General features: G+C 35.2%; 1 protein-coding gene across 3 annotated transcripts in view; it reads right to left on the minus strand.

Annotated features, from left to right (window-relative positions):
• Positions 1–24,606, minus strand: part of ZDHHC17 (zinc finger DHHC-type palmitoyltransferase 17) — a 126,060-nt gene that overhangs the window by 43,768 nt on the left and 57,686 nt on the right. For all 3 annotated transcript variants that reach the window (XM_057556328.1, XM_057556326.1, XM_057556327.1), the window contains exons 9-10: positions 5,165–5,307; positions 3,312–3,414 (exon numbers count right to left, since the gene is read on the minus strand). In XM_057556328.1, the coding sequence (XP_057412311.1) occupies positions 3,312–3,414; positions 5,165–5,307 (246 nt within the window). The remainder of the gene's footprint in view (positions 1–3,311; positions 3,415–5,164; positions 5,308–24,606) is intronic.

Here is a 24,606-nt window from a genome sequence, read left to right on the forward strand (position 1 = left end):
TACAGGAAACTTGATAAATATCAAGGTTGATACTGCAACTGAGTGAGGAAAGAGTGTGTTGGGGCAATGAATTCTCTAATGAGCAAAAAGGAAGACACTGACCTCTCCCGTTACATCATTCGTTATACACAGTAGTCAAACACATGTGAACTAAGAACTTTTGTAAGAGTATCTTTAATGACTTCACAGAAACCTGCACATGTGCACAAAAAAAGATATACAAGAATATTTATAGCAGTATTGTTGGAATTCATAGGTGATGACTGGATACCTAAAGATAGGGATTAAAAAGCTTAGAAAATATAAGAAGAAAACTAGCAGAGATACATGTAAAACTGAAGAAGCCCTAAGAGTAAACTACAGGAAAAAATGCTCAAGAGGAAAATGCATAGGAAAGAATGGCAAAAATGATAATTCTGCACTGTTTTCATTTTTACATATGTAATGATCCAGGTTCCAGAAGTTCCTCACATCCACCTTTGGTTTAAGAAGCTTAAGACCTGACTGAAAAATAATTATTTTTAGATATAAAATTCCTAATAAGTTATTTCAAAAGTGTTGCCAACACAATAAACAGTAGACTCTACTGTTTACGACAGTGAATTTTAGAGTTGTTTGATTATTATAAAAGAAGTATGGTCAATGAACAAAATTTTCAAATAAATAAAAGCACAAGAAAATCACTCACATATCTCACACCCAGAAATAACCACAGCTAAAATTACATGTACTCACTTCTGGCTCTTATCATTCACACGTTTTAAAATTAGAATCTCTCTGTAAATACAATTTAGTATTTTTTCATTTGTTATATTCTAAGTATGAGCCCATATCACTAAGTCTTAGAAAAGCATTTTAATGGCTATTTTATACTGTACCATATGTCACATAACTGAAAAATCTTTCCTCCTATTCAGGTTGGACATTTAGGTTATTTCCATTTTTTCCCTATTATATTGTAAATGGTACTATGATAAACATCCTTGTAAATAAATCTTTGATCTTATCTCATTATTTACTTATGAATAATTAAGAGATCAAAGGCCCTTTCTACAGGTTGCTAAATTGCTTTCTAAGAAGGTTTAGGAACTTATGTTCAGAGTAGAATATAGGGCATTTGAAGACATACTGTATCAGGTCAAAGAGCTGGGTTCTATATCAGACTCTCGATAATTACCTAGCTATGTAACTCTGAGCAAGACATACAACTTCTCTGAACCTCAATTTTTCCATCAGTTAGAAAATAGCATTACGATTTGTGTGGTTTATTTTTTTAATCTCAAAGAATTGTTCTGAGAACCAAGTAAAACAACATATCTGAAAGAACTATAAACCAGAAAATCACTAAACAAATATAACGTGTATATGGGGTAATACTTATCTAATGAATAGTAAAAAAGAACAAGAATTTATTACAACAAATGGTTTACATCAATATAATACTCATTACCACCACAAAAACACTTAAGTTGGGTAACATATTATGAGAACTAAAATAACTCTTACACAGTTGATCCTCATGCCTACTAGCTAGAATTTATTTGTAACTCCAAAATCAATATTGACAGTGCTTTTGCAGTCATTTGTATGTGCAAAGCAGCAAGAAATATGACTTGCCCCATGCACACATTCCCTGCTGAGTTACACGAGGCAATACTCTGCCTTCTTGTTTAGCATTTGTGTGTTTTTGGTGATTTTGCTGTTTAAAATGGTCTCCAAGTATAGTGCTTAAGTGCCATCTGATGTTCCTAGGCACAAGTCTTTATACACAGACTATATAAAACTCTCTGGCATAAAGTTTTCATTATTTGCTACTTTACTAATTATCCTGTTTTTCTCTACTTACATCCAAACAGATTAATAAGAGTACAGCAACAGTCTAAAATTATTTTGAGATATGAATCTGAGTTTTTTTCTTGAACATAAAATTTACTGTCCAATTTAGGAAGCAAAGTTAGAAAATATGTCTGGAATACTAAAGTCACTTCAGAGGTCAGTGCTTTTTATAAATTTAAAATAGATGAGGTACTGAAAATGAGCAGATATGTTTTACTCATTAAATGTTCCAATAAGACAGTTCTAATGCTTAATAAATCCCTGAAGAACAATTTTTATATCAAAGTATAATACAAGCCCAGAATGAGCTAGTGAAAACTGCCACATGGAAAAATTTCAGTAGACACTATGCTAAGAAAGTATTTAAAAAGTACTATACTTTCTAAAAGTAATCCTACAATGTTGTGAAAATATAAGAATCAGAAGTGTAGTTACAATTCTGAGGCTCCATTTCACAAAGAAAATTAGCATATTTTGTTTTTGTCTAATACACAAGACAACTTAAAAAGAATGCAATATTAAAACATGTAACACTGTGAAGTGAAACCAGCTATTAATTAATATTGTTCAGAACAGTTAAAAGTCACTGAATAATGCATACCATTTAAAATCTTATATACTTTTTATAGTAATGTTTTGAAAAATGATTAAGACATTTATGAAACATGTACCTTTATTATAATAAAATAGACTGTCTTACTGGTTGATTTTTTTCTATTAAAAATATCAAAAATTGACATTGTCCTTATTTCTTGACATGTGAATCTGACTTCTTGAGATGTGAGATCTGAATCTCACACATACACATACATTTACAACTTCAAATTATATTACTTTTTAAAAGTATAGTGCACATTGAAATAATATGCTGAAGTTAGCAACATTTGAACATACAGCATTACATGCTTTTCATGAAGCAAAAGAGAAAATTAACTCTTACCTATCACAGTAAAATAGTACGTTGTGATAATAAGAAAATATTTAGAGAAAATAATTTGATACTAAAACATGGAAATCACAGTTCAGTAGAAAGGTTCAGAATAAGTGTTATAGAATAAGACAAATATGTGTTTCTACCCTGCTTTATTAGAGACTAGCTGTGTGACCTTGGGCAAGAATAACAGCTTAACCTATTTAAGCCTAAATTTTCTCATCTATAAAATGGAGACGACAGTACTACTGTATAGGATGTATACTAAATGGAGCACAAAGTATTTAAGAAAATGCCCTTTAAAAAATCAATAAATGGTCACTATTATTATTATTACTGATGTTGTTATTAAAAGCAGCTTTGAAAAGCAATTTATTAAATATGAAACATTTAAAAACAATACATTAGTTCATACTTATTTTTCTAGGAATACTGTTTTACTGTAGCACGTCGTGAGTAGTTCAGCTCTGTTAAATTATTATTAAACATTTGTTTAAATAACAAACAAAAATTCCTTTAGATAAGACCTTTATAACCAAAGGATATCATTCCAAAACCAGAAGAACCACGTCACATACATCCAGAATTTGGTTGCCAAATATATTCCAAGGGGCAATGCACTATGCATTGAATGATCAAAAAAGGATCTGTAAAACACAAGAAGTTTTATAGAATTTGAACTCTATATTTCATTGTAAAAAAGAATATTTATTTATTTAAATGAAAATTACATATATTCTGTATAGTATACTCTTAACAAAACCCAGAAATCCAGGATGCTTAAATATCAATACTGTTTTCATAGTACTCAATAAGAAATGAGTGCACAGCTGAATGACTCAGCAAGAGTCTGCAGCTACTTTTAATTCATCAGAATTAAAATTATATTCTATGTACTTTTCAACTTTAGAATTTCACTGTATTCCTATTCTCTTAAATCAATAACTCACTTTAGTATATATAGTAACTCTATCATCCAGCATATTACTCACCAAAGACATAATTTTAACAAATGAGTGCAAAGCAATCCCCAAGTTTTTCTCTATGTTTCACCATTATTTCTCCTTACCTACACATTCCCACTAAGCTTTCAGCACATCTTCTCAAAGAAAATGAACTGGCTAACTTGGAGGAATTAAAGGTCATTATTTACAGCATTCAGAATTCAGGAAAAATAAATACTGATAAATTTTATTAAACATAAGCAGGATCAACCATCCACGTACACTAAGTAGGGAGTATTGGTGAATTCCTACCTACACTACCCCTTGGAGCGCCTAGAAACACTAAAATGAGATTAATTACCTAGAATTAAGCCTCTTCCTGAGAGTTACCACATTAGTGCATTACCAGTCATTCTCATCTCTCTCTGAATTATTTTCAGAAGTCTCTTTTGAAATTCTGGTGAAAACAAGGTACTAAAGGAATGGAAATTAGGTGGGAAGTTCTGGATCATAAATGCCTGCCTAGTTTGCTGGATGGGCCACTTTAGGGGAATAGGATCTAGGGATAAGAAGAAAAGGGCATGATCACAATGTTTAAATAAAAAAGGAGAAAGAGAGGGGCTTCCCTGGTGGCGCAGTGGTTGAGAATCTGCCTGCTAATGCAGGGGACACGGGTTCGAGCCCTGGTCTGGGAAGATCCCACATGCCACGGAGCAGCTGGGCCCGTGAGCCACAGCTACTGAGCCTGCGCGTCTGGAGCCTGTGCCCCGCAACGGGAGGGGCCGCGATAGTGAAAGGCCCGCGCACCGCGATTAAGAGCGGTCCCCGCACCGCGATGAAGAGTGGCCCCCACTTGCCGTAACCAGAGAAAGCCCTCGCACGAACTGAAGACCCAACACAGCCAAAAATAAATAAATAAATAAATAAATAAAGTAGCTATAAAAAAAAAAAAAAAAAAAAAAAAAGGAGAAAGAGAAAATTAAAAAACAAAAACAAAAACTGAGCGCTACTTCATATGCTTAGACTTTACCTTGTGCTAAAATCAAACCTCTTTCTTGCACACTGCCTATGATCAAAGAAAATATAATTCCTATGGAAAGGTAAGCTCAAGCATTATAGTTACCCAGAAATAAGCAATATATATTACATTTAGAGTTCAACAAACTTGAGTCTACTTCTATTGAAATGTCTTAAAGCTGTATTTTAGCCTTAAAAATTATATGTTAGACTTTGTCACTGAAAGTACCTTTAGAGTCATTTTTAACAACAATGTTAAAAAATGTTAAAGATTTCAGATATAAATCTGCCAAAAATTCTTTAACATTAAATTAAGATCAAACATGTTATATAAAGGCAGTGTTCTAAATATACAAAACATTAATTTTATATAGCCAGGTCCAAACTATATTCTTACATGTCCAGTTAAAAATATAGCTAAAAACAACACACTTACTTTGAAAGAAACTGTACTGTAGCCCAAACGCCACCATACATTAGCCCTTTAATGAGCCAAGAATCAATATTTAGGTCTGCTATAAACCCAACCAGCCAAATAACTAGGAAAGGAGTTCCCAGCATTACTTTCTGCCGAAATTCCTGTACAGAAAAAAAAAAAAGAGAGAAACTTTTGCGTGTTTCAAGTAACCTCAATGTGAATCACTGTTACCTTTGTGAAAACATAGAACAGGGGTGAAATTCATTCATTCAAATATATCTACTATGTACAGATACTATTTAAGGTGCTAGTCTCTGTTTTCTAGGAAGAGGTATTAAATAAACAATTTAAAAGTTCTTGGTTAAAATTGTAGAAAATGAGACTAGAAGTTATAGGACTGGGTCTAGATAGTCAGATACAGAAGACAGCAGTACCACCTGCCAACACGTGCACAGGCTAGAAAACAGTTCATGAAAATACCACCCCATTTTAACGAAAGCATTGATAACTAAGGAGACAAGGGCAACCAGAATGACTGAAGGTCTAACAGCTATATCAGATAAGGAAACCTGAGTATGCTTAGCCTGGAGAAGATATTTTGAATAATACATATAAACAGTATATTAAAACCTTAAAGTAAGGTAGAGAAGAAAATCAAACAATCTACAGCGTCCCAGAGACCACAGAATGGAGATGATGCGCTTCTGAACACATATCAAAGCAGAGTGCTTAATATTTCAGAGGTCGTACCATTTCACTTTTGCGCTGGTCTAATTGTTAGAAATACTCATAAGTATAAAACCTGCCTGCTTCCCTGCTATCTTCACAGCAACACAAAGTCTACTGCCGCTCCTACATAACAGCCCTTCACAAACGTACAAGCAGCTGTTAAGTCTCTCGAGTTACCTTAAGTGACAAAACTATATAAGATATTCCAGGTGTGATCCAACAAAGTTCAGAGTGTAAATATTACTCTCATCATTGAATATTTACCTTTCTGAAGGCCAAGATTATATTATATTATGCCTCTTTTTGTTTTTTTTTAGCACACCTTTCATACCGTTGGCTTCTAGTGAAATAAATACTTTTTCATATAAATGACCATGTCTTCCCCAATTCAGCCACTGTAATTCATTTTCTTTTTTTTTTATTTTTATTTTACTTATTTATTTTATTTATGGCTGTGTTGGGTCTTCGTTTCTGTGCGAGGGCTTTCTCTAGTTGTGGCAAGCGGGGGCCACTCTTCATCGCGGTGCGCGGGCCTCTCACTGTCGCAGCCTCTCCTGTCGCGGAGCACAGGCTCCAGACGCGCAGGCTCAGTAGTTGTGGCTCACGGGCCCAGTTGCTCCGCGGCATGTGGGATCTTCCCAGACCAGGGCTCGAACCCGTGTCCCCTGCATTGGCAGGCAGATTCTCAACCACTGCGCCACCAGGGAAGCCCTGTAATTCATTTTCTGAACTAATTGTGTAATTTTAACTTAGACTTATAATTAAACATATTGACTTGAGAGTTTAATTTTATGCTGTAGTGAAATAACATCCTTCCAGTTTGTTTCTTCATCTCTATATGTGTGAATTTCATATCAAGACATTAGAGAAAGTTTACAACTGGAAGGAGAGAGTGTATGACTAAGGGTGGGTATTGGTGGGAGAGAGGGTGGACATGTGTCATTTGAAAAAGTATTTTCTAAAATTATCTTTAACTTGGCTTGTTTTTAGTCAAGACACTTGTTCTCCCCCAGCAATGGCCACATTTTTTCATTATTAATGGCCACACTTTTTCATTATTAAAAATTAAGACACAATTTACATACAGTGAAATTCACCCTTTTTTGTGTACAGTTCTCTGAGTTTTGATGAATATACACAGTTGTGTAACAAGCACGAATATCAAGACACAGAACAGTCCCATCCAGCCCTGAAATACCCTATGCCACCAGGCCCAAGCCCTGGCAACCACTAGTCTGATATCTGTCCTTTTACTTTTTCCTTTGCAGGAATGTCACATAAAAGGAGTCATACTGAATGCAGTCTTTTAAATCTGGCTTCTTTCACTTAGCGAATGCATTTGACATTCATCCATATTGTTACGTGTATTAGTAGTAAGTTCCTTTTTAATGCTGAGTAGTATTCCATTACAGGATGTGTCACAGTCTGGTTATTCATTCCCCAGCTCAGGGATTAAGCTTGTTGCCAGTTTCTGACTTGTAAATAAAGACATCATAAGCATTCACATATAATTTTTTCTGTGAATATAGGCTCATTTCACCTGGTTAAATACCGATGTGTGTGATTTCTGGATTTATTTCAAGCTGTCATTTAATATACACATTATAATATTGTAAAGATGTAATGGTGATGTGCTGCATTTGTAGACATGAAAAATCTATTTTCTCTTATATTTCATTACAGAACGTTTCTAATATATAGTAAATTTGGAAGTATTTTACAGTGAATATCTGTATATCCACCACCCAGATTCTACAATTCAGTAATCTATTTTTTAATTAAACTTTTTATTTTGAAATAATTGTAGATTCACATGCAGTTTTTTAAATCCATTTTTTAAACTGATATACAGTTAATTTACAATGTTGTGCTAGCTTCAGGTGTACAGCAAAGTGACTCAGTCATACATATAAAAGAATATATATATATATTCTTTTACAGATTCTTTTCCATTATAGGTTATTACAAGACATTGAATACAGTTCCCTGTGCTATATAGTAGGTCCTTGTTGTTTACCTATTTTATACATAGTAGTGTGTATATGTTAATCCCAAACTCCTAATTTATCTCCCCCCACCCCCTGTTATCCCTTCTGGTAACCATGAGTTTGTTTTCTATGTCTGTGAGTCTATTTCTGTTTTGTAAATAAGTTCATTTATATCATTTTTTAAGAGCCCACACATAAGTGATATCACATGATATTTGTCTCTGACTTACTTCACTTAATATGATATCTAGGTCCATCCATGTTGCAGCAAATGGCATTATTTCATTCTTTTTTATGGGTAATATTCCATTGTGTATATATACCACATCTTCTTTAGGTTGCTTCCATGTCTTGGCTATTGTAAACAGTGCTGCTATGAAAACTGGGGTGCATGTATCTTTTCAGATTAGAGTTTTATCCAGATATATGTCCAGGAGTGGGATTCTTGGATCATATGGTAATTCTATTTTCAGTTTTTTAAGGAACCTCCATACTGTTCTCCACAGTAGTTGCACCAATTTACATTCTTACCAACAGCGTAGAAGGGTTCCTTTTTCTCCATACCCTCTCCAGCATTTATTATTTGTAGACTTTTTATTGATGGCCATTCTGGTGTGAGGTGATACCTCATTGTAGTTTTGATTTGCATTTCTCTAATAATTAGCTATGTTGAGCATCTTTTCACGTGCCTGATAGCCATCTGTATGTCTTCTTTGGAGAAATGTCTATTTAGGTCTTCTGCCCATTTTTTGGTTGGGTTGTTTGTTTTTCTGATATTAAGCTATATGAGTTGCTTGTATATTTTGGAAATTAGTCCCTTGTCGGTAGCATCGTTTGCAAATATTTTCTCCAATTCTGCAAGTTGTCTTTTTGCTTTGTTTATGGTTTCCTTTGCAAAAGCTTTTAAGCTTAATTCGTCTCAATTGTTTATTTTTGTTTTTATTTCCACTACTCTAGGAGACAGAGCCAAAAAAATATTGCTATGATTTATGTCAAAGAGTGTTCGGCTTATGTTTTCCTCTAGGAATACTATAGCATCCAGTTTTACATTTAGGTCTTTAATCCATTTTCAGTTTATTTTTGGATATGGTGTTAGAGAATGTCTGTTCTTTTACCTGTAGGTATCCAGTTTTCCCAGCACCACTTACTGAAGAGACTGTCTTTTCTCCATTGTATATTCTTGCCTCCTTTGTCATAGATTAATTGACCATAAGTGCATGGGTTTATTTCTGAGCTTTCTATCTTGTTCCATTGATCTATACACTCTGCTTTTGTGCCAATACCATACTGTTTTGATTACTGTAGCTGTTTTGTTTTTTTTTATACAGCAGGTTATTAGTTATCCATTTTTACATATTAGTGTATACATGTCAATCCCAATCTCCCAATTCATCACAGCACCACCATCACCCCCCTCCGCCACCTTCCCCCTTGGTGTCCATACCTTTGTTCTCTACATCTGTGTCTCAATTTCTACCCTGCAAACCAGTTCATCTGTACCATTTCTCTAGCTTCCACATATATGCATTAATATGATATTTGTTTTTCTCTTTCTGACTTATTTCACTCTGTAAGACAGTCTCTAGATTCATCCACGTCTCTACAAATGCCCCAATTTCGTTCTTTTTTATGGCTGAGTAATATTCCATTGTATATATGTACCACTTCTTCTTTATCCATTCGTCTGTCGATGGGCATTTAGGTTGCTTCCATGACCTGGCTGTTGTAAATAGTGCTGCAATGAACATTGGGGTGCACATGTCTTTTTGAATTATGGTTTTCTCTGGGTATATGCTCAGTAGTGGGATTGCTGAGTCATATGGTAATTCTATTTTTAGTTTTTAAAGGAACTTCCATACTGTTCTCCATGGTGGTTTATCAATTTACATTCCCACCAACAGTGAAAGAGGGTTCCCTTTTCTCCACACCCTCTCCAGCATTTGTTGTTTGTAGATTTTCTGATGATACCCATTCCAACTGGGGTGAGGTGATACCTCACTGTAGTTTTGATTTGCATTTCTCTAATAATTAGTGATGTTGAGCAGCTTTTCATGTGCTTCTTGGCCATGTGTATGTCTTCTTTGGAGAAATGTCTATTTAGGTCTTCTGCCCTTTTCTGACTGGGCTGTTTTTTTAATATTGAGCTGCATGAGCTGTTTATATATTTTGGAGATGAATCCTTTGTCCGTTGATTTGTTTGCAAATATTTTCTCCCATTCTGAGGGATGTCTTTTCGTCTTGCTTGTAGTCTCCTTTGCTTTGCCAAAGCTTTCAAGTTTCAGTAGGTCCCATTTGTTTATTTTTGTTTTTATTTCCATTACTCTAAGAGGTGGATCAACAAACATCTTGCTGTGATTTATGTCAAAGAGTGTTCTTCCTATGTTTTCCTCTAAGAGTTTTATAGTCTGTCTTACATTTAGGTCTCTAATACATTTTGAGTTTATTTTTGTGTATGGTGTTAGGGAGTGTTCTAATTTCATTCTTTTACATGTAGCTGTCCAGTTTTCCAAGCACCACTTATTGAAGAGACTGTCCTCTCTCCATTGTATATCCTTGTCTCCTTTGTCATAGATTAGTTGACCATAGGTGCGTGGGTTTATCTCTGGGCTTTCTATCTTGTTCCATTGATCTATATCTCTGTTTTTGTGCCAGTACCATATTGTCCTGATTACGGTAGCTTTGTAATATAGTCTGAAGTCAGGGAGTCTGATTCCTCCAGCTCCGTTTTTTCCCCTCAAGACTGCTTTGGCTAATCGGGGTCTCTTGTGTCTCCAAACAAATTTTAAGACTTTTTCTTCTAGTTCTGTAAAAGATGCCATTGGTAATTTGATAGGGATTGCATTGAATCTGTAGATTGCTTTGGGTAGTAGAGTCATTTTCACAACATTGATTCTTCCAATCCAAGAACATGGTATATCTCTCCATCTGTTTGTATCATCTTTAAATTGTTTCATCAGTGTCTTATGGTTTTCTGCATACAGGTCTTTTGTCTCCCTAGGTAGATTTATTCCTAGGTATTTTATTCTTTTGTTGCAGTGGTAAATGGGAGTGTTTCCATAATTTGTCTTTCACATTTTTCATCATTAGTGAATAGGAATGCAAGACATTTCTGTGCATTAATTTTGTATCCTGCAACTTTACCAGATTCATTGATTAGCTCTAGTAGTTTTCTGGTGGCATTTTTAGGATTCTCTATGTATAGTATCATGTCATCTGCAAACACTGACAGTTTTACCTCTTCTTTTCCAATCTGGATTCCTTTTATTTCTTTTTCTTCTCTGATTGCCGTGGCTAGGACTTCCAAAACTATGTTGAATAATAGTGGTGAGAGTGGACATCCTTGTCTTGTTCCTGATCTTAGAGGAAATGCTTTCAGTTTTTCACCATTGAGACAGGTATTTGCTGTGGGTTTGTCATATATGGCCTTTATTATGTTGAGGTAGGTTCCCTGTATGCCCACTTTCTGGAGAGTTTTTATCATAAATGGGTGTTGAACTTTGTCAAAAGCTTTCTCTGCATCTATTGAGATGATCATATGGTTTTTATTTTTCAATTTGTTAATATGGTGTGTCACACTGATTGATTTGCGCATACTGAAGAATCCTTGCATTCCTGGGATAAACCCCACTTGATCATGGTGTATGATCCTTTTAATGTGTTGTTGGATTCTGTTTGCTAGTATTTTGTTGAGGATTTTTGCATCCATATTCATCAGTGATATTGGTCTGTAATTTTCTTTTTTTGTAGTATCTTTGTCTGGGCTTGGTATCAGGGTGATGGTGGCCTCGTAGAATGAGTTTGGGAATGTTCCTTCCTCTGCAATTTTTTGGAAGAGTTTGGGAAGGATGGGTGTTAGCTCTTCTCTAAATGTTTCACAGAATTCACCTGTGAAGCCATCTGGTCCTGGGCTTTTGTTTGTTGGAAGATTTTTAATCACAGTTTCAATTTCATTACTTGTGATTGGTCTGTTCATATTTTCTATTTCTTCCTAGTTCAGTCTTGGAAGGTTATACCTTTCTAAGAATTTGTCCATTTCTTCCAAGTTGTCCATTTTGTTGGCATAGAGCTGCTTGTAGTAGTCTCTTAGGATGCTTTGTATTTCTGTGGTGTCTGTTGTAACTTCTCCTTTTTCATGTCTAATTTTATTGATTTGAGTCCTCTCCCTCTTTTGCTTGATGAGTTTGGCTAATGGTTTATCAATTTTGCTCATCTTCTCAAAGAACCAGCTTTTAGTTTTATTGATCTTTGCTATTGTTTTCTTTGTTTCTATTCCATTTATTTCTGCTCTGATCTTTATGATTTCTTTTCTTCTACTAACTTTGGGTTTTCTTTGTTGTTCTTTCTCTAGTTCCTTTAGGTGTAAGGTTAGATTGTTTGAGATTTTTCTTGTTTCTTGAGGTAGGCTTGTATTGCTATAAACTTTCCTCTTAGAACTGCTTTTGCTGCATCCCATGGGTTTTGGATCATCGTGTTTTCATTGTCATTTGTCTCTAGGTATTTTTTTGATTTCCTCTTTGATTTCTTCAGTGATCTCTTGGTTATTTAGTAATGTATTGTTTAGCCTCCATGTGTTTGTGTTTTTTACGTTTTTTTCCCCTGTAATTGACTTCTAATCTCATAGCACTGTGGTCAGAAAAGATGCTTGATATGATTTCAATTTTCTTAAATTTACTGAGGCTTGATTTGTGACCCAAGATGTGATCTATCCTGGAGAATGTTCCGTGCGCACTTGAGAAGAAAGTGTAATCTGCTGTTTTTGGATGGAATGTCCTATAAATATCAATTAAATCTATCTGGTCTATTGTGTCATTTAAAGCTTGTGTTTCCTTATTAATTTTCTGTTTGGATGATCCGTCCACTGGTGTGAGGTGTTAAAGTTCCCCACTAGTATTGTGTTACTGTCGATTTCCTCTTTTAGAGCTGTTAGCAGTTGCCTTAAGTACTGAGGTGCTCCTATGTTGGATGCATATATATTTATAATTGTTATATCTTCTTCTTGGATTGATCCCTTGATCATTATGTCGTGTCCTTCCTTGTCTCTTGTAACATTCTTTAAAGTCTATTTTACCTAATATGAGTATTGTTACTCCAGCTTTCTTTTGATTTCCATTTGCATGGAATATCTTTTTCCATCCCCTCACTTTCAGTCTGTATGTGTCCCTAGGTCTGAAGTGGGTCTCTTTTAGACAGCATATATATGGGTCTTGTTTTTGTATCCATTCAGCAAGCCTGTGTCTTTTGGTTGGAGCATTTAATCCATTCACGTTAAAGGTAATTATCGATATGTATGTTCCTATGACCATGTTCTTAATTGTTTTGGGTTTGTTTTTGTAGGTCCTTTTCTTCTCTTGTGTTTCCCACTTAGAGAAGTTCCTTTAGCATTTGTTGTAGAGCTGGTTTGGTGGTGCTGAATTCTCTTAGCTTGTGCTTGTCTGTAAAGCTTTTGATTTCTCCATCGAATCTGAATGAGATCCTTGCCAGGTAGAGTAATCTCGGTTGTAGGTTCTTCCCTTTCATCACTTTAAATATGTCATGCCACTTCCTTCTGGCTTGTAGAGTTTCTGCTGCAAAATCAGCTGTTAATCTTATGGGAGTTCCCTTGTATGTTATTTGCCATTTTTCCCTTGCTGCTATCGATAATTTTTCTTTGTCTTTAATTTTTGCCAATTTGATTACTATGTGTCTCAGCGTGTTTCTCCTTGGGTTTATCCTGTATGGGACTCTCTGCGCCTCCTGGACCTGGGTGGTTATTTCCTTTCCCATGTCAGGGAAGTTTTCGACTATAATCTCTTCAAATATTTTCTTTGGTCCGTTCTCTCTCTCTTCTCCTTCTGGGACCCCTATAATTCGAATTTGTTACGTTTAATGTTGTCCCAGAGGTCTCTTAGGCTGTCTTCATTTCTTTTCATTCTTTGTTCTTTATTGTCTTCTGCAGCAGTGAATTTCACCATTCTGTCTTCCAGGTCACTTATCTGTTCTTCTGCCTCAGTTATTCTGCTATTGATTCCTTCTAGTGTAGTTTTCATTTCAGTTATTGTATTGTTCATCTGTTTGTTTGTTCTTTAATTCTTCTAGATCTTTGTTAAACATTTCTTGCATCTTCTTGATCTCTGCCTCCATTCTTTTTCCAAGGTCCTGGATTTCTTCACTATCATTATTCTGAATTCTTTTTCTGGAAGGTTGCCTATCTCCACTTCATTTAGTTGTTTTTCTGGGGTTTTATCTTGTTCCTTCATCTGGTACATAGCCCTCTGCCTTTTCATCTTGTCTATCTTTCTGTGAATGTGGTTTTTGTTCCATGGGCTCCAGGATTGTAGTTCTTCTTGCTTTTGCTGTCTGCCCTCTAAGGCTTCTTGACTGGAATTTTCTTTTGATTGTAATGGTGTAGTCATCAGAGAAAGGCAGAAGGCAGACTAGAACATCTAAGGCAGCAACAATAACATTTTTCTGGACTTTTAAAAGTATTTACAAAGAGGTTTTCAGAAGATGCTTAGAACACATTACTGCAGTGCTGAAAAGATGAAGAAATCGCAAAATTTTCTCTGCTTTTGCATCTCTTTTCTTAACTCCTGGGAATCACGAACGTTTGTCCAGTGTATTTCAGCTGTTATTTACTGAAGCCTCTCACCACAGCAATGGGTTAACCCCGAACTTTGTCTCAGAAGCTCTCTCTTTTCCCTTGTTGAGGTTCCCAGCTTGGTTGGAATCTCTGATTACTGTAGCTGTGCAGTATAGTCTGAAGTCAGGGAGCATGATTCCTCCAGCTCCGTTTTTCTTTCTTAAGATTGTTTTGGCTATTCTGGGTCTTTCGTGTTTCCATACAAATTTTAAAATCTTTTGTTCTAGTTCTGTGAAAAATGTCATTGGTAATTTGATAGAGATTGTGTTGAAACTGTAGACTGCCTTGGATAGTATGGTCATTTTAACAATATGGATTCTTCCAATCCAAGAACATGGTATACCTTTCCATCTGTTTGTGTCATCTTCAATTTCTTTCATTAGCATCTTGTAGTTTTTAGAGTACAGGTCTTTTGCCTGCTTAGGTAGGTTTACTCCTAGGTATTTTATTCTTTTTTGATGTGATGGTAAATGGGATTGTTCCCTTAATTTCTCTTTTTGATATTTTGTTGATAGTGTATAGAAATGAAATAGATTTCTGTATATTAATTTTGTATCCAGGAATCTTATTGAATTCACTGATGAGTGCTAGTAGTTCTCTGCTAGCGTCTTTAGGGTTTTCTATGTATAGCATAATGTCATCTGAAAACAGTGACAATTTTACTTCTTCTTTTCCACTTTGCGTTCATTTTATTTCTTTTTCTTCTCTGATTGCTGTGGCTAGGAATTCCAAAACTATGTTGAATTAAAGTGGCAAGAGTGGGCATCCTTGTCTTGTTCCCAATCTTAGAAGGTATGCTTTCAGCTTTTCACCATTGAGTATGATGTTAGCTGTGGGTCACGCAGTTTTAATGAAAAATGCGGACAGATCCCAAGTACTCGTTACCCAAAGTTCCCAAATGGCTAATATCTTGCAAAAGAGTAGTATAATATCACAACCAGGATATTGACACTGACACAATTAAGATACAGAATATTTCCATCACTACAAGGAATATTTCCATCCTTTTATAGCAACTTCCCTCATACCCTACCCCTCACTGCCATATTAACCTCTGCCAACTACTAATGTGTTCTACATTTCCATAATTTTGTCATTTCAGGAATTTTATATAAATGGAATTATACAGTATGTAACCTTATAGGATTGGCTTTTCACTCATAATAGAATTCTCCAGATATTCATTGGGTTATTGTACATATCATTAGTTCATTCCTTTTTATTGTTGAGGACTACTCCACGGTATGAATGTGTCAGTTTGTTTAATCATTCACCCACTGAAGGACGTTGGGGTAGTTTCCATTTTGGGTTATTATGAATAAAGTTGCTATAAACATTCACATACAAATTTTTGTGTGAACATAAGGTTTCATTTCTCTGGGATAAATGCTTAAGAGTACAGTTTCTGGGTTGTACGGTATTGCAATGTTAAGCTTTTTAAAAGAAAATTCCAAACTGTTCTCCAGGGTGCTGTACTTTTTTACATATCCTTCAGCAACACATGAGTCTCTCGGCATCCTCATCAGCATTTGGTGTTGTTGCAACTTTTTATTTAGTTATTCTGACAGGTATATAATAGTAAGTCATTGTGGTTTCAATTTGCATTTCCCTAATGAATAAAATGATGTTGAAGATCTTTTCACGTGCTTATCTGCCATTTTTATATCTTTTTTGGTGAAAATATCTCTTGTATAGCCTATTTTCTAATTGGATTGATTTTGCACTGCTGAGTTTTTAAAGTTCTTAATATATTTTGGAAACTAGTCCTTTGTTGGAAATGTGGCTTGTAAATACTTTCTCCCAGCCTGTAGTATGCCTTTTCATTCTAATCACAGGGTCTTTCATAGAACGAAAGTTTAAAATTTTGATCCAAATCCAAATGATCAATTTTTACCTTTACGGATCATATTTTTTGTGTCAAATCTCTTTGCCTAGCCCTAGATTTTTACAGTTTCACGTTTTACACTTAAGTCTTGAACAATTTTGAGTTAAATTTTTAATACAGTGTGAGGTTTGAGTAGAAGTTTATTTTTTTGCCTATGCATGTCCAAATGCTCCAATATCAATTGGTGAAAAGGCTGTCTTTCCTCCATTGAATTGCTTTTACACATCTGCCAAATGTCAGTGGGCATACCTCTGTGGTTCTACTTCTGGGCTCTCTATTCTGTTCCACTGATCACTTTATTCCTCCAGCAATACTACACAGTCTTGATTACTGAAGCTATATAGTAGGTCTTAAAACTGCAGAGAGTGATTCTTCTTTTTCAAAATTGTTTTAGCTATTCTAAGTCTACTGCCTTTCCATATAAATTTTGGAATAACCTTGTTTATACAAATAAAAAATTTTTTGCTGGAATTATTTAATTACATTAAACCTGTATATTAATTTGGGGACATATTTACTAAGTTGAGTCTTCCAATTCATGAACACAGTATGTCTCTCCACTTATTTAGATCATCCTTGATTTCTTTCACTGGCATTTAAAATGTTTCAGCATACAGGTACTTTACAACTATTTACAGAGCAACTCTCTAGGAAAATGACCTGAAGACTAGCAGAAAAGATTTTCCATAACTAAAGAAATAAAGACGGAACCACAATGAGATGGGTAGGAGGGGTGGAGACATGGTATAATCAGGGCTCACACCCCCAGGATCAGTGACCCACAAATGGAAGGAATATCACAATCGTAGAGGCCTTTCCTCTACAAGGAAGAAGGGGTCTGAGCCCTGTGTGGGACTCCTCAGCCAAGGGGTCGTGCACCAGGAAGTAAAGCTCACAAAATTCCTGGCTTTGGAAACCAGCAGGGCCCATGTTCAGGAGAGCTGGAGGGCTACAGGAAACAGAGACTCTGCTCTTAATGGACACTGGCAAAATCTCAGATGCTCCAAGTCCCAGCACAAAGAGACAGCAGTTAGAAGCCTGGAACAGATCCACTTGCTGATCTTGGAGAGTCCTCTGGAGAGGCAGGAGGCAAATGAGAGACCCCTGCTGATACAGAAGCTGGTGGCAGCCATTTTGGGGAACTTCTTCTACCCTAATAACACTAGGGTGGGCAAGCATCCTTTTAGAATCCTCCCTCTAGCCTATTAGTACCCAGAAACTGGCCCACCCTCCAGCTGGGTGGCACCAGCTCTGAGCACTGCCCCCACCACCACCTGGGGCCACCCAAACAGCCAATCAATCAGCATGATATACAACATTAACAAACTGAAGAATAAAAACCATATGATTATCTCAGTAGATACATAAAAAGCTTTTGACAAAATTCAACATCCATTTATGATAAAAACTCTCAACAAAGTGGGTATAAAGGGAACATACCTCAACATAAAAAAGGCCATATATGACAAACCCACAGCTAACATCATACTCAGTGGTGAAAAGCTGAAAGCATTTCCTTTAAGATCAGGAAAAAGACAAGGATGCGCACGCTTCTACTTTTATTCAACACAGTATTAGAAGTCCTAGCCACAGCAATGAGATAAGAAAAAGAAATAAAGGGAATCCAAATTGGAAAGGAAGAAGTAAAACTGTCACTGTTTGCAGATGGCATGACACTAGATACAGAAAACCCTGAAGACACCACCAAAAAACTATTAGAATAAGTGAATTCAGTACAGTTGCAGGATACAAAATTAATAAACTAAACTCTGTTGTAATAACAAACCATCAGAAAGAGAAATTAAGAAAACAATCCCATTTACAAGTGCATCAAAAAGAATACAATACCTAGGAATAAATCTAACCAAAGAGGTAAAAGATTTGTACTCTGAAAACTATAAGACATAGATGAAAGAAACTGAAGATGACACAACAAATGGTAAAACATACCATTCTCACAGAAGAATTAATATTGTTAAAATGACCACACCACCCAAGGCAATCTACAGATTCAATGTGGTCCCTATCAAAATACCAACGGCATTTTTCACAGAACTAAAACAAGTAATTCTACAATTTGTATGGAAACACGAAAGACCCTGAATAGCCAAAGCAATCTTGAGAAAGAACAAACCTGAAGTATCACACTCTGTGATTTCAAACTATACTGCAAAGTTAACAGTAATCAAAACAGTATGGCACTGGCACAAAAACAGACACACAGATCAATGGAACAGAATGGAGAGCCCCAAAATAAACCCATGCTTATATGATCAACTAATCTACAACAAAGGAAGCAAGAATATAAAATGAGGGGAAAAAAACCTTTTCATTAAATGGTGTTGGGAAAACTGGACAGCTACATGTAAAAGAACCACACTGGACTAGTTTCTCACATCACACACAAAAATAAACTCAAAATGGATTAAAGACTTGAACGTAAAACCTGAAACATAAAACTCCTAGAAGAAAACAGGCAACATGCTCTTTGACATCAGTCTCAGCAATATTTTTTTGGCTCTGTCTCTTCAAGCAAGGGAAACAAAACCGAAAGTAAACAAATGGGATGGCATGAAACTAAAAAAGTTTTCCACAGTAAAGGAAACTTACAACAACAACAACAAACCAAAAGGGCAGCTCACTGAATGGGAGAAGATAGCTGCATATGATACACCTGATAAGGGGTTAATATCCAAAATATACAAAGAACTCATATAACTCAACATCAAAAAAACAAACAACTCAATTATAAAGTAGGCAGAGGACCTGGAATAGACATTTTTTCAAAGAAGATATACAAATGGCCAACAGACATATGAAAAGATGCTCAACATCACTGATCAGGGAAATGCAAATCAAAACCAAAACAGGATACCACCTCAGACCTGTGGGAATGGCTATCATCAAAAAAGACAAGAAATAACAAATGTTGGCAAGGATGTGGAGAAAAGGGAATCCTTGTGCACTACTGGTAGAATTGTAAATTGGTACAGGCACTCTGGAAAACAGTATGGAGGGTCCTCAAAAAATTAAAAATAGAACTGACACATGACCCAGCAATTTCACTTCTGGGTATTTACCCAAAGAAACAAAAAGACTAATTAGAAAATATATATACACCTCAATGTTCACTGCAGTATCATTTATAATAACCATGATATGGTAGCAACTTAAATGCCCATTGATAGAGATGAATAGATACAGAAAATGTGATTCTATACATACAATGGGGTATTACTCAGCCATAAAAAAGAATGAAATCTTGCCATTTGTGACAACATGAATGGATCGAGAGGTATTATGCTAGGTGAAATAAGTCAGAGAAAGACAAATACCATATGGTCTCACTTATATGGGGAATAAAAAAAACAAACAAACAAACCAAAAACAGACTCAGAGATACAAAGAACAGGTGGTTGCCAGAGGGGAGGGTGTTGGGGGTGAAAGAGATGAAGGGGATTAAGAGGTACAAACTTCCAGTTATAAAATAAATAAGCCATGGGATGTAATATATAGCATAAGGAATATGGTCAATAATATTGTAATAAATTTGCATAGGGACAAATGGTTACTAGACTTAATGTGGTGATCATTTCATAACGTATACAAATGTGAAATCACTATGTAGTACATCTGAAACTGACATAATATTGGACATCAACTACATTTCAATTTTAAAAAGTTATGTTTACACTATACTGCAGTCTATTAAGCATGCAATAGCATTATGTCTAAAAAAACACTGTACACACTTTAAGTAAAAAATACTTTATTGCTAAAAAAATGCTAACCATCATCTGAGCCTTCATCAAGTCATAATCTTTTTGCTAGTGGAGGGTTTGAAATATTGGGAGAATTACCAAAATGTGACATGGAGACACAAAGTAAGCAAATGCTGTTGGAAAGACGGCACCAACAAGACTTACTAGATGCAGACTGCCACAAACCTTCACTTTGCAAAAACAAACAAACAAACAAAAACGAAATATCTGTGAAATGCAATAAAATGAGGTATGCCTATAGTTTTCCTTTCTGTACTGTCTTCGCCTGCTTTTGGTGTCATATGTCATTTCCATTCTGCTACTTGCCCATATAAGTAACTTGCCAATATTCTTGTATGTGAAGTGAGTTTCTTACAGACAGCATATAGTTGAGTCACACTTTGTAATCCACACTGCCAATATCTGTCTTTTAATTGGTATATTTAGACCATTTACAGTTACTCTAATTATTGATATGTTAGGGTTTAAATCTATAATTTTATTTTTTGTTTTTTTGTTTGTTCTGTGTCTTTGTTTCTGGTTTCTTTTTCCTAACTTCTTGTGGGTTACTGAAAAGCTTTTTAGAATTTTATTTTATCCATGGTGTTTTTGAGTATATGTCTCTGATTAGCTTTTTTAGTGGGTACTCTAAGTATTATATAAATATAACATCACAGTATACTGGTGTCATCATTTTACCAATTCAAGTGAGCTGTGGAACCCTTACCTCCATTAATGTCCCTCTACCCTCCCCTGTTTACATTATAAATAGTCTCAAATATGTTTTCTACATATATTTAGATCCACATCAAACAGTATTATAATTTTGCTTCAACTGTCAAACATAATTTGGAAGACATAGGATAAGAAGGAAAGTCTACTGTATTTACCCATAATTTTGCTTACCATGATCTTATGTTCCAAGATTCTTTCTTTTATCATTTTCCTCCTGTCTAAAGAACTTCTCTTAGCCATTTTTTTAGGGCAGGTCTGCTGGCCACAAATTCTCTTAACTTTTCCTTTATCTGAAAATGTGTTGACTTCTCCTTCATTCCTGAAAGATATTTTCACTGGATAAAGGATTCTGGATTGAAAGTTCTTTCCATCCAGCACTTGGAAAATGTGGCAACTCCTTTTGCCTCTACTGTTTCTGATGAGAAATCCAGTGTTCTTGAATAATGTTACCCCTACTGGTAAGGGGACTTCAAGATTTTTATTTCTTAGTCTTTAGTTTCCAGAAGTTTGACTATGATGTGTTTGGTTTGGATTTGAGTTTATTCTGTTTAGGGTTTGCTCCACTTTTAATCTGCAGGTCTGTCTTTTGCCAAATTTGGGGGTTTTTTGGCCATTCTATGTTTGAGTACTTTTTCAGCTCCACCCGCTTTTCTTCTTCTGGTACTCCAATCATATCAGTGTTAGATATTCTGGTATAACCACAGGTCCCTCAAGTTCTGTTCTGTTTTGCTTGTTTTTCTCAGTTTATTTCCTTTTGTTGTTGAAAACAGGTAATTTTTATTGTCTATCTTCAAGGTCATTGATTCTTTCCTCTGTCTCCTCTCTTCTGCTGTTGAGCTCATCCACTGACTCTTTTTTATTTTGGCTATTATAATTTTCCGTTTTAAAATTTCCATTTGGTTCTTCTTTATATTCTATTTCTATAGTTCTATTTCTTCGCTGAGACTCTATTTTTCAGTTGTTTCAAGCATGTTCATAAGTATTCACTAAAGGCTTTTTATGATGATTGTTAAATTCTTCTGTCAGATAATTCCAACATCTCTGTCATCACACTGGCATCTACTGATCGTCTTTTCATTCAGTTAGATCTTCTCGATTCTTGGTTTGATATGTGGTTTTTGTTTGAAACCTAGACATTTTGGGTATTATGAGACACTGGATCTTATTTAAACCTTTTCTTTTATGTGGATTCCTCTGATGTAGGCAGGGGGAGGGAAGTGAGACACCTTCTCATTACTGGCAGGTGAGGTGAAAGTCCAGGATCCCAAGGGGGCCTTCACTGACACCTGAGGAGGGGTTTCCTCATTACGGACAGGCAAAGGTGGGACTTTCAGCTCTCCACTATACCTCTACTGGTATCTCCTTGACTGGGAGGGTTACAAGTGCCTCATTACTGTTTTCTATGTGGTCTCCACTGATAACAGCAGGGGATGGGACCTCATTAACAGCCAGTGGGGATGAAAGTCCCAACTCTCCACTCCACCTTCCCTGACACCACCCCAGGAGAGACGCTGGGGCACATCATTATAGCCTGGTAAGGGCGGAAGTCTAGGCCTTTGCTGTTGTGAGGCAGGGTGGAGCCATGTTTTTTTCTGTTGTGTTTGGCTGTAGTAGAAAGTTATTTTCTAAAAGTTTCTATCTTGCTAAATAAGCTGCCTCTTTTGTGGTCCTTTGGCTAAAAAGCAGATTTTTGGGGAGCGTTTTTTGTCTGTACCATTCATGATTCTGGGTTGTTGGCTTTGTCAGTTCCTCTTCTGGGAAATATGAGGCAAAAAAAGAAAATGCAGGGAACTCACCACCATGTCATTCTTTGGATCCTTAGCTCCCTACCTGCTCTGCCACCTTCTCTCCATCTTCAGTCTTCCTATATTTGTTTTGTACATAATGTCCAGGTTTTTTAGTTGTACTTGGCAGGAAGGAATAGGGAAAAAAATACATCTACTCCATCTTCCCAGATTTATTCTCACATAATCAATAAACAACATTAAAAACTAATACCTGTGAGATTTCCACTGTTAACAAAAGGGATTGTGGGTTTTTAAATTCTGAGAAACACTGATTTAGAGATTTCTTTCTAACTCATTAATAAGCAAGTAACACTTATTTAACCATAAATCTGCCTAAAATCTTCTAATCTTAAAAATCAAACAGCTTTTAAAATAGTTTTCTAAAATCAAGACTCCTTTCATATCTGTCTACTATCACTGTCCAAAAATATCTTTTTTTCCCTTTTGGGATGACTTATTTTTAGTAAAAAGCTATTGAGTCCTGGGTGTTTTCTTGTTTAGTTTCAAATACAGAACATACTTCACAGACTAGCAAACCAAGTCATGTTCATAATTTAAATTTTTCTAATGTGAGATGGAAAGAGAACAGTCTACACAAATACTTAATTACACAAAGCCCCAATCCATCATATATTTTTATCTAGTGACCTTTTTAGAATGCATAATATATTTAAAGCTACTAATGCAAAAAAACAAAACCCAAAAATCCAGGAATACGCAATTTCTGAACTGATCACAATAATATACACAAATGTTAATAAAATTGTGCTAAACTTTTAATGAGGCAACCTTTTTAAAAGAAACCATATCCGAACACATAACCCTGATATAGAGTTCATTACTGCTATAATAAATAACTTTATATATTAATAAACATCTAGGATTTACAAAGTCATTTTCATCTGACAATACATAAAAAAAATACCCTTTAGCATATTTACACTAAGCAAAATGAACATATAAAGACAATGGGATTTTCCAGAGTAATAAAAGACGTTTTTACTAGTAGCCTAGTTATTATGAGAAATTAGCCATTTTTTACTCTGTTGAGCAAAACTGCTCTAAATTCTAGAGGACAGAGCAACATCAAAGTAAATAAATAATTAACTATTTTTAATATCATATCTAATAGTGAAATGAAAAGTTGACATGACATGCAAAAACTGCTCCTTAGTCTCAAATATGGGACTGAAAATAGGCAAGTTTATAAACTATAAATCTAATTCTTCTGAAGTCTAAGTAACGGACCAGTGAACTTTTCAGCTCATTAAGGAAGTCTGAACTCTTACAAATAAATGAGGCATGCTCTCAAGTCTATTTCCCTTTACCCAAAACTTATTTTGTTCTAGTAACAGATCAATGTTAACTTTATACAAACAGCATTACCACTAGAGCAGCCTAAATAGGACATATATGATATCCAAGGCTTAATGCTATTCAAGTTGTGATTACTGACAGTTAGCAAATACCTTGTCAATTATTTTGGTATACAAAAAAACTGTCAGCTAATTTTTCCTTTTATGGAAATAAATTTTTAAGAAATACAGACCTGTCTTTCGGGAAAATGTTCTTAGTTTTGAAATCATACAATTAGGCAACTGAGCCAATAGTCATACAGTTAAAAATTGAAGGTTTTATGGAAGATCTAAAATGAACTTTCTAAAGAGAAGTGAATAATAAGTTTCTCCCTCTCTAATAAAAGTTATGACATATTATAAAAGAATGAAAAGCTTAAATTAACTATAGCTAGAGTTGTGAGTAGTTTTTAAAAAGATATATATATATGACTAAGATTTTTCCCAATTTATTACTACACTAACAAATACACTTAAACAGGAAAAACTTTTATTATCTCTCTATTACTTAACAAAGGCCAGCTGAAGTAATGCATTAAAGCTTATGTTAGTAGCCTACGGAAATTTAAACAATTTCACATATACCATCTTTCTTAAACTT

This window comes from Balaenoptera acutorostrata, chromosome 11 (genome assembly GCF_949987535.1).
Source record: "Balaenoptera acutorostrata chromosome 11, mBalAcu1.1, whole genome shotgun sequence".
NCBI lineage: Eukaryota > Metazoa > Chordata > Mammalia > Artiodactyla > Balaenopteridae > Balaenoptera > Balaenoptera acutorostrata.